Consider the following 11,593-nt stretch of genomic DNA (forward strand, 5'->3'; position numbering starts at 1 on the left):
ATGTCTGAGGTATATATGCCGAAGAAGTTGGAATGACGAGGAAGTGCAGCAGCCTATCGTGCGCCGTCTCGGCTTCGAGGCCAAACATGTTTGGTTTCGCTCCCAGATCCCACCCTCCCTTGTCTTCTTGCTACGACTCCATGAATGATTATATTACATGTGTGTGCGTGTGTGATAGGATCAGAAGACTGACAGGGAACAATATGTATTAAACGCTACCTGTCCTTATTATTTAATTAAAGTAAGCAATCACCTTATGGCCTTTACTGTGTCGATCCCACATTGTGGCCTTCACTGTGTGATAGTATTAGAAGACTGAATTTACACTTAGCAAACATCAGATGGCATTTACTGTGTATTTCGAGAAGTACCTCGTAGTGGCAGCACATCTGGCAATTAAGAATTTTTTTTTCTACAGACGGTGATCCAAACTACCTGGTATGAACAGCGGCAACATCATATAATACTAACATGTAGTGCTTCATTTAACTCATTTTTGTACAAAATACTATTGTATCGAAAACTTTAATGCAATTAACTGTTGAATTTTTCTTCATCAGGATTGAGCGATCTGGCATATAATTATGATCTTCTGAAACTCGGTGGTTCAGATAATGGAAGATATGACAGGGAAGAGCCTGACATAGTAAGTATTGATTTTCTGGTCCTACCATGAGGTAGCTCAACCAATCTGAATTTTATGTAGATTATTTCATGATCTTCCCGTGCAGGTAGTTCTGAATTTCATTTAGATTGACCTTGAAGTCTTTGGAGATATGATGCACTATCTTGACTGAACAAATTTATGTGCGAATGTTCCTGCAGCTCCCCCCACCCCCTGGGTCGGAAAATTAAACAACGTGTTAGTCTTTCGTTTAGCAATAGAAAGAACTCAGTAACTAACATGGTGGTTTTAGCTGGATACCAACCTTTCAGCTAGAAAGAACAGGAATAATGCCAACCTTTCAGCTGGATCAAAACAAGATAGGGCATGAAAGAACCAAGCTAATGTGTTCCCACTTGCCAGATGCACTCACATGTTCCTTACCACTCATCTCTTGAATTCATTCTTGTAAACATGTGATGAGTGCAGATTTTGGGTGGAGATGGAGATGGTGGCAAGCGGGAGATGCCAAGGATTGGGTTTACACAACACGTCCACTATAACGTTTATTTTCCATGTACATTCACAGATTTTTGGCCTTCCGGTGATGCAACTGTGAGTGTGTACGGTGTGAACACTACATATAACACAATGTTGGTTTTCGTTGCAGCTTAGCAATGTCGTCTATCTATGTAAAATGAAATGAGATAGAATGGTGTAGCCATTGACGATTGGTGGAGAAATTAACAGTTTTGGGTCATCAGAGGTGTCTCGCAAGATAGCTTTTTACATTTTAATCTTAATTATGCATGTGCTCCAAAATAATAATCAAACATATTTGTGCTTATGCATATAATAACAATAACAAGAGTATATTCCATTTTAGTGGAAACTAGAACAACGAGTTTTCTTGGCGTACACAGATGGCCGGCAAGCTGCTGCTACATGAGCTGACTCGGACGAAAGCTTGTCTCCGGCGTGTCCGGAGCCGGCGATGGCGACGCTTTCAAGCGTTGTTCCCTTCTTGTTGGCATCGTCGAGGCACTCTCAGCTCCAATCTTCGCAGCTTCGGGGGAAACTCTAGATCCAGGGGATCGGACGATGACGGTGCTCTAGCATCGTATTCCCTTTTGGGGGCTTCGTCTTTGGAGCTAGGCATCATCAGGCGGGACCGATGGAAGTTGGTGGTGTTGGCGTCGAGGCTTTTGTGGCAACGATGATGGGCGTGTGTGATGTCGGAGACGCGGCAATGGTTGCGGTAGTCGGCTCTTCTCCGGCGTGTTCGTGGGACTACCTCGGGTTGTTTTGTTGCGGTGAAGTCGGAGCTGCGGCGGCAGGGCCCTGTGGCGACAATGACAGGCAGTAGGTGGTCTGTTCGGTGGTCTTCCGCGGCGCCAGCCTTGCATAGTTCTCCTTCGGAGCCATCTTTCAGAGTCGGAGTTGTGTTGTCCTTGGCGCGGGTGGCTGAGTTTGGCGCGGGGTTCTTGTGTTTCACACAGCTCTACGGTGTGGGTTGGGTCGACTTTTGTCTTCGGAGAAGTCGGAGTCGCTTTCTCGGAGATTAGGGAGGGCGATGGGGCCTGTTGGGGAGAAGTGATGACGATGACACCGGTGTGTGATGTTGACGAGACCCTCTATGTGAGGTGTGTGGTATTATGTGTGCCGCTCAGCGGTTTGTGACGGTTTTCGCCCGGTTTCCGTTTATTAACCGGGCAAACTCTCTTCTTCTTTATTAATGAGATGAGGCAAAGCTTTTGCCTCCATTTTAAAAAAAAATGAGCTTCCAAGGCTCCCTTCCTGTTACACACTTGCAGAACTCCAGATCGATGCTGTTTACCCTGTGGATGAGACGGTGAAGATCTAGGCCCTGCAAGCTTTTTCACACGTTGCGCAGAAATTTGTTCCTCATATAGTCACTGTTTGATGAATTGTTTTCATTATTATTAATAATTTTATGTTACTATTATTCATTAATTTTTTCTCTAAAGCTCACAATCTATTTTTAACATTTGTGGAGCTTTAAGTCCACGTTATACACGTCTACACTACATCTGACAAGTGGAAGTTTGTCCTTGCAGCAATTAGTGCCTCGGAGGTCTTCAAGATTGGTGCAAACAAATATTAAAAGAGCATAGAAGCGCTCATCTGGGCTAATTTAAAAAGAACATACTTCTCTTACATTATCCGGTTAACATTGTAACATGAATTCTTGAAAATATCCCAACGAAATGCGAAAAGAATGTAATGCCTCTCTCACTACCTTTGTAGTTAAGCATTTTTCATACAAAGGGCCGGTGACTGCATACGCAACAATAAAGGAAGCATGCACATATTATATCCTACTCACCGATCTCTTCGCCGATGCAGTCAGCACACTTGAAATCTTTGAGATGTTTTGCTTCAGTGGCAGTTATGTTCACATATTTGCCATGGAACCACTGGTCACATATGTCACAGCATATCCAAAAGGCGTTGGCATGGTACTGAGCACTACAGGTTTCACAAAAGTATGTAACTTCATGATCATGTTCTTTGTCTTCAGCAGGCTTCCTAGAGTCCTTGTTTGGAGCAGATAAATTTTGCATCGAATCTTGAGATGGTGGCATGTTCTCTTCAGCAGGTATGATAGAGTCAAGCATGTCTATTGTAAAAAAAATGCCGGAGATTGGATTATTTGTTTGCGTGTTTGTTTTAGATTTGGGCGGTACAATTTTGTCACTTTAGTTAACAGTTTTTTGCATGAAGCACCCATGCCATGCATATGGCTGGTGTTGGCGTGGTTCATACCATTGGCGGCAGGCCTGGAATTTCCCGGTACTTCAATCCTATTCCGAGGCATGATAAATATACAGATCTCTATTTTTGCCAAAATTATACACATCTCTCTACTTTTGGCGAATTTAAAAAATTAAGCCGGCCCTCTCTATATCTTCCGTGAAAAAGATCGCATGTGCGCACACAAGTATATATGTTTATATACGCTGTGCATTGCCAGTGGAAAATAGCTAGAATCCATATTCCAAACAATTTTTTTATTTGATCATTACTAAAATAAATAGAAAACTATGTCATTTATCTGATGTAGTTTAGTGAAAAAATATGTATGTAATATATGCGGCTTAAAAATTACAAATATTTCAAAATAGAATACAGTGCATGGATACTCTTCATTGCCAGGAGAAAATGATTGCCCTCATGTACTCTTATAAAATTAATGCATGATCGAATCCTAGAAAATATATGGTCCAAAAAATTTGAAGGTTTTGTGGGCGACAAGTGTCCAATGTCTGTAATAAACTTAAGACCAAACCCCATCATATTTCTTTAGGATATAAAAGGACACAAAATTATACTCCCTCCGTTCCAAAATATAGTGTTTCCTCTATTGTCGTACTTCAACTTTGACCATAAATCTAGCCAACAAAACTGACTGCGGCGGGAGCAAAAGTTATAACAGTGAATTCATATTCAAAACAAGTTTTCAGTTATATAATTTTGTCTCCTGCCGTAGTCGGTTTCCTTGATTAAATTAATGGTCAAAGTTGGACCTCGGAAAATGCGGGCGCACTATATTGTGAAATGGACGGAGTACATCCACCAAAGAATTTCGCATTCGCAATACTATAGCCCACCAGTACACATGTAGATTTCATAAAATTGCTATAATGTTACATCTTCTATCAATCTGGAATTATTGGGGCATGGCACACCAAGAATATATATCACGTGCATTGATTTCACACACTTGTCATTTTGGAAAAGTCTATGCATGCAAAAAATACAACCACTAATGGACGGTGTTATTTATAACTCGATACTCTTTTTCCTTTGTCTAATACAAAAATAAGCACGGTCGTATATCTGAAAATAACTTTTTCCCAAAGAAATATGTTTGAAAGTAACTGATCAAACTATTGGCCTAAATTCCTCTTTGTTTCAATACAGAACTACGCTACCCCGTGCAACAGCACTGGATTTTGATGACTATTTTTTCTTCATAAAAACGGATCTGAGATTTCATGTCGCCGGATTTACAATTTTTTATTAAAAATGGATTCAAGAAGTCTGGGACAGCATGATCTAAAAACTACGGCCACAAATGCCCTTAGTTGTTTAACTCAATACAATTTTTCCTATGCCTAATAAGAAATAAACACAGTTACGACGACAGTAGTAGTATTTGAAGAAGCCCAAGCAGTACTTCGCACAAGAGCTATGAGGCCTTGTGTGTGTGACAGAAACACATCCATAAATACTCTTCTCAGCTCTTTGTTGGGACGATTACTCGTTGGCATACTTCTGCGAAAGTGCTACAATACCATGTTTGGTCTGCAGTTACGAGCGGTGCGGGGGTCGGGAAAAATCTTTGTCGGTTCAGCCGGCACCAACACGGTGACGCTTGTGGGCGCCGCCTCCCTTCTTCAAGGGCGTCAGGTGTACCCCGTCGGCACTCCTCTCCGTGTACCGGCATAAATCCGAGGATCTGTTTGGGCAGCAGCATCATTGTCGTCGTAGTACTTCTTGAAGGTGTTGTTTGGTACGCGGGAATTCAGAGGCATAGAAGCATGGCGGCGGTTGCTGGAAATCATCGCTTTGGCATTTGTTTCTCTTTCTGGGCTTAATTGTCCTGTTTGCCCATCAATGATATCACAGTTCTTTCAGGTGGTTACTATATTAATATAGCAAGGCGAAAGCCTGTTTCAAGACATTGTAAACTGAATTGTTAAATATATCCCAACGGAATGGGAAAAGAATGTAATGCCTCTCTCACTACCTTTCTAGTTAATCATTTTTCATACAAAGGGTGACTGCATATCCTAAAATAAAGGGATGGTGCACATATTATATCCTACTCTCCGATCACCTCGCGGATGCAGTCAGGACACTTGTATTCTTTGATAAGTTCTGCTTCAGAGGCAATTACCTTCACATATTTGCCATGGAACCACTGGTCATATTCGTCACAACCAATCCAAAAGGCATTGGCATGATACGGAGCATTACAAGATCCGCAAAAGTCGGTAACTTCATTATCCTTTTGTTTGTCTTTAGCAGGCTTCCTAGAGTCCCTGTTTGGAGCAGACAAAACTTGCATTGAGTCTTGAGAAGGTGGAACGTTCTCTTCAGCAGGTGCGATAGAGTCTATGTCTGGATTGGACACATTCTCTTGAGTTGGTGCACTCGACTCCCAGTTTGCATTGTAACGCACAAATGTTGATAGCCAAGGAAGACCATAAGAGAGATAGAATTCGTCATGGACTGTTCGCATCTCGTTTACCATATCAAATAAACGTGTCCTGAAAGAGAAAGTAAACCAACATCACCAAATCAGCAATTGGCTTTGCAAGCAATATGTAACACATGACATTCTTGATGCATGGAGGAACTATATAAGCACAAGAACATAATGATTTAAATAGAAAACGAAGATCGCCCCTAATAAGAATAGCCCATTATTTAATGCTGAGTCTCTAATAGTTGGTTCTGCAGGACTAATGTTCTGTTGAAGCTGTATTCTCTCTCGTGTTTGTTAAATGGAAAAAAACAAGATATTATGTCAAAAAATAGAATCTTCTATACGCTTGTTTAAAAGCATAGGAATTACATACTGTTTTGTTAGATAGAAGTTACAGGTTTTTGCGCTTTTTGCTGCACCATTCAATGATTCTTCTACATGCACATGCTTTATGTGTTGTGAAATTATTGCTACGTTTCTCGGAGGTAGATTGCACATATAAATGTCCTAAATATTAAGTGCACAAAAAAACTCTTTGTGAAACGAAGTAGTAGTAGTGGTGGTGGTGGTGACAGTAGTAGCAGCAGCAGCAACAATAGTAGTAACGTACCTTTGGTTGGCGGCGAGATAAGTGGACAAGAAAAAGGTGACGCCCATGAGCCACGAGTCGGAGTGGTGGGCGACGAGTGTCAGGTAGTCAGAACGGTTCATATAATCTCGCCGGCGGTTGATGCCTCGTGTCGGCACCGGCAGGCCTGGCGGCACCATCTCCTCCGGCAGCGTCAACTCCCAACTACCGTCCGGGTACCCGTACAAGCACATTGGCTCTTCACCTGAAGCGAGAAAATGAATCACACCACTACATCGGCCAGTGATCTGCACACCTCGCCATCTTATATTTACTAATTGTAATTGGGACCACCATATGAGATTTACTTTAATTTAAGAAAAACTACCTCTCCAAACAATCCATTTGACAAGAAGTCATTATATTATTCAAACAGGTTTGATGTAGGTACATGTCAAACAACTCTATTGTAAAAAAAGCCGGAGATTAGATTGTTAGTTTGCATGTTTGTTTTACATTTGGGCAGTACTTTCGACACTTTAATTAATTAAATATTTTTTGCATGAAGCACCCATGCCATGCATATGGCTTGGTGATGGCGAGGTTCATATCACTGGCTGCAGGCTTAGAATTTGCACGTACTTTAGGCCTATTACGAGGCGTGATAAATATGCAGTTCTCTATGTTTGCCAAATTTATACAAATCTCCCTACTTTTGACTAATTTAAAATTAAGCCGGTCTTCTCTATGTCATCGTGAGAAAGATCGCTTGTGCACACACAAGTATATATGTTTATATACACTGTGCGTTGTCGGCGGAAAATAGCTAGAGTCTGTATTTCCCAACAAATTTCTTTTAAAAAATTTGATCATTACTAAAAAATAGAAAACTATATCATTTATCTGACGTATTTTAGTGAATATACATGTATATAATATGTGACTTAAAATTAAAAATATTTCAAAATAGAACCATGGATACTCTTCATGACCAGGAGAAAATAAATGTCCTCATGTACTCTTGTAGAACACTTTTGCATGAATATTCTATGTAAATAGTAATGCATAATCGAGTCCTAGAAAAGATATGGTCTAGAAACAGTTGAAGATTTTGTGGACGACAAGTGTTGAATGTCTAGAATAAACTTAAGACCAAACCCCATCGTAGTTCTTTAGGAGAAAAGGAGAAAAAAAAGTATACATCCACCAAAGAGTTTCGTGTTTGCAATACTATTGCCCACCAGTACACATGCAGCCTTCATAAAATTGCTACCATGTTACATCTTCTATCAATTTGGAGTTATTGGGGGCATAGCACACCAAGAATATATATCACGCGCATTGATTTCACACACTAGTTAATTGGAAAAGTCTACGCACGCAAAAAATACTACCACTAATGCAGAGAGTTGTTTATAACTCTATACTCTTTTTCCTTTGTCTAATACAAAAATAAACATAGTTGTATATCTGAAAATAACCTTTTTCTTCCGGAGAAATATGTTTGAAAGTAAGTGATCAGACTACCAGCCTAAATTCCCCTGTGTTTCAATACAGAACTTCACTAGGCCGTGCAACAGCAGTGGATTGATGACTAGCTTTTCTTCATGAAAAAACGGATCTGAGAGTTCATGTCAGCCGGATTTACAATTTTGTAACTAAAAATGGATCTAAAATTTTAGGGACAGCAGGATCTAAGAAATACAGCCACAAATGCCCGTAGTTGTCTAACTCAATACTTTTTCCTACGTCTAATAAGAAATAAAAACCATTATATGTTTCAAAGGAACTGATCAAACTATCAGTCCAAGTTTAATTAAATAAAGAACTTCACTAGCCCGTGCAATCACGGGATTGATGACTTGTTTTTCTTAATACAAAATGGATCCGAGATTTCATGTCAGATGAAACTATCAGCCTATCCCTAATACTAAAATAAACACCAGATCTGAAGTTCTTTGTCCCATGTCTAATACAAAAATAAACAAGGTCACATGTTTAAAAGTAACTGACAAAACTATCACCCTAAGTTTCCCCATGTTTCAGTGCAGAACTTCACTAGGCCGTGCAAACACGGGATTGATGACTAGTTTTTCTTAATAAAAAATGCATCTGAACTTTCATGTCAGATGAAACTATCAGCCTCTGCCTAATACGGGATCTAAAGATTTTTTCCTATGTCTAATACAAAAAAAACACTCTTATATGTTTAAAAGTAACTGACCAACTATCAGACAAAGTTTCCCCATGTTTCAATACAGAACTCCACTATCCCGTGCAACAGCACGGAACTGATGACTTGTTTTTCTTAATAAAAAATGGATCTGGAATTTCTTGTCAGCCGGATTTACAGTTTTGTAACAAGCAATGGATATAACATTTCTGGGACAGTTGGATCTCTATATTACATACCTTCCTCGCGCAATAAATCATATAATGTATCCTGATCTGCGTGTATGGCAACAAGGAGGAGAAGAGATCGGTGTTAGATCCATCAGCACGTAGTCGTCACATATATCCAGAAAAACGTGTCACTAAGGAGCATCCCGTGGCGTACCTGTGGTGAGGGTTTGGACAAGCGCGCTGCGGCGGCCAGAGAAGTCCTCATAGATGTTCTCCACGGTCCATGAGACGGCCGGGCGGGACCGCCATTCACCAGGGTGTGCCGGCAGCGGGGTTGGTGAAGGCCGCCCATGAACGGGAACGGTGAGACGACGCCTGGAGGGAATGGGGTTGGAGGAGGAGCAGAGATGGGCGGAGCTCTTGAAGGAGGAAGGTGGAATTGGATCTATGGGGGCACCCTGATACTTTGTTGCTTTATAAAGAGGCGGGGTCAAGAGGATGGAAGAATGGGGAACGGAGGACGTGGACGGGTTACTACTTTCCTTTCGAGTCTATCGGCGGGATGTGTTTGTTTTCTTTCGTTTCCTATCACGTTTTTGGCCACGCCGGTGAGGTGCCAGCACCAGTGAAATAACTACAAGTTAGCTGGCATGCAAATCCTAGGGCTACTGGCGTGTGGTCCCTGGATCAGCAGTCCAGAATACGCGGTACTCCTTTATTTCCTACATTAATTTCATTTATTTTTTTAAAGGCATTTATTTCCTTCCTAGTGTAAAAAGTACACGGCACGATGTTCTCCCACGGTTCTGAAATGCATTATGTTTTAGTCATGCAGTTTCTAAGATGAAACATTGATGATTATTTTGTATGCACTTAATTGTTGCTAAAAGGTTAAGGGATATGTTTGCATTCTGACCAAATAGTACCTTACCGTATGTAAACATGCTTGCGCCAGCCGCGTCCCAGGATTGCCACGTGTTTCGATCGGGCCCGTGCACCACAACCCCCTCGAAAACCTTATTCGAGCCGATGAAGGGCTTGCCCCACTTTTTTCTCCTACACCGTGCGTTGACCACAACTCCGTAGTACCATCTCCTGTCTCTCTCTTTTTCCTCAATCGATGGAATGCTCCTTCTCTCTCCCTGCCCGTCTACTTCACCACTGAATTAAGTGTTGGCTTGAGACTGCCGTGGTGTGGAGGCGCCGCTGCAGGGCCCTTTGAAGGAGAAGTTGCAAGGCCGGCGGGATTGGGGCGCGATGCCGGGTGCCTGGCACAGGCGCTACAAGGCCCCGGGTTCGCCACTCGCGGCAGCGCTCACCAGTCTCGCAAATGCACAATCTCGCCGGGGTGCTGTAACCCGGGGTCGGTGCTGTAATTGGTGGTATCTTAGCAGCCATGGTTACTGCCAATCCAGCGTTGGAAGATGTCTCGTCGCACGCCGCCGGCGGTGCTGTAAAATGGGTGGTGATAACGGCCGTTGTGCTGCAACCGTAGAGCATGCCGATGTCGTATCCACTGCTGATGTTGCAACCACACAGCTCGCCGGTGCAACGCTGCAAGCCTGCAACGGGGTGGTCGCGGCAGCCACCGTTGCTGCAACCCGATGGGGGCGGCCGCGACGATGCTTTGATGGCCACGGCGATGGTTCAATGGACACGACGACGAGGGATGCTATGACGACATCGGCAGCCGTGGCGATGCTGCAAGGCATGCTTCATTGGCCGCGGCGACGAGGCATACATTGATGGTGTCGACGATAGTGACAATGCTTCAACGACCACGGCGATGGTTCTATGGACACGACGATGAGGCATGCGATGACGGCATCGATGGTCGTGGTGGTGCTGCAAGGCATGCTTGAATGGCCATAGCGACGAGGCGTACTTCGATGGTGTCGACGGCCCTGGCGATGTTGCGACGCGTGTTTCAACGGTTGCGGCGATGAGGCGTACTTCGATGGTGTCGACGGCCGTGGTGATGTTGCGAGACGTGTCACAATGGTCGTGGCGATGCTTCGACGACCACAACAATGGTTCGATGGACATGGCGACGAGGCATGTTACGACGACATCGACGGCCGAGGCGATGCTGCAAGGCATGCTTCAATGGCCGTGGCGATGAGGCGTACTTCGATGGTGTCGACAGCTGTGGTGATGCTTCGACGACCACGGGGATGGTTCGATGGACACGGCGATGAGGCATGCTACGACGACATCGACGACCATGGCGATGCTGCAAGGCATGCTTCAATGTGAGTGGCGGTGAGGCATACTTCAATGGCGCCGACGGCCATGGCGAAGTTGCGTGGCATGCCGCGGGGACGGGGCGTGCTTCAATGGTGTCGACTGTCGCACCTGTGAGGCGTGCTAGGAGGTTAATGCTGATGCTACAACGGGCAGTGCATGGGTGTCGCTACTGCAATGACGCGCACTGTGGACGACCGGTGCGTGCTAAGGAGATTAGCGGCCCTGATAAGACGCATCGGACGGCACAACCGGTGGCTGATATTTGAATCGCCGCAGGCGGATGGTGCCTAGCATCCACCATATTTTGCCCTGGTCTTCGTCCGGATGAGTGCCAACTCCAATGCTCCTTTCCCAAGTCTAGTTCATTTTTTTAGATCGCGCACATCCAGTTTCCCAAAATAAAAAGAAACTGGCAGTCCAACCATGTCCGTGCGAGCGGTATGGGAGAATCCTAGCACCGCCACCCTCTGGGAATCCCACCTTCCTCCCTTGTTGTAGCCGGTGGGCGCGGCCGGGCGAAGCCCACGCGGCAGGGGGTGGGGCAGTGGCTTTTCATACCCTCTTTTCTGGACTCATGGATAGCTCGGCTTGGCCC

General features: G+C 43.8%; 1 protein-coding gene across 1 annotated transcript; it reads right to left on the bottom strand.

Moving 5' to 3' along the window:
- Window positions 1-4,713: 4,713 nt before the first annotated feature.
- On the bottom strand, window positions 4,714-10,851 carry LOC125518416 (uncharacterized). Its single transcript, XM_087531903.1, has 6 exons — window positions 10,434-10,851; window positions 10,027-10,313; window positions 8,966-9,302; window positions 8,821-8,856; window positions 6,451-6,673; window positions 4,714-5,901 (listed from the first exon to the last, which is right to left on the bottom strand). Exons 1-6 carry the CDS (start codon window positions 10,849-10,851, stop codon window positions 5,454-5,456), a joined length of 1,749 nt encoding a protein of 582 aa, XP_087388029.1. The 3' UTR covers window positions 4,714-5,453.
- Between the last annotated feature and the right edge of the window lie 742 nt (window positions 10,852-11,593).

This window comes from Triticum urartu, chromosome 7A (genome assembly GCF_056163025.1).
Source record: "Triticum urartu cultivar PI428250 chromosome 7A, HENAU_Tu73, whole genome shotgun sequence".
In the NCBI taxonomy this organism is placed as follows: domain Eukaryota; kingdom Viridiplantae; phylum Streptophyta; class Magnoliopsida; order Poales; family Poaceae; genus Triticum; species Triticum urartu.

What these genes read in the sequence shown, in the direction of transcription:
- LOC125518416 (XM_087531903.1), bottom strand. Translation starts at nt 10,851, where the DNA reads ATGCCTTGCAGCATCGCCTCGGCCGTCGATGTCGTCGTAACATGCCTC. An exon ending in GCATCGCCACGGCTGCCGAT is followed by an intron (nt 10,314 to 10,433) that starts GTCGTCATAGCA and finishes ACCCCGTTGCAG; the next exon opens with GCTTGCAGCGTTGCACCGGC. An exon ending in TATCTCGCCGCCAACCAAAG is followed by an intron (nt 5,902 to 6,450) that starts GTACGTTACTAC and finishes TTTCTCTTTCAG; the next exon opens with GACACGTTTATTTGATATGG.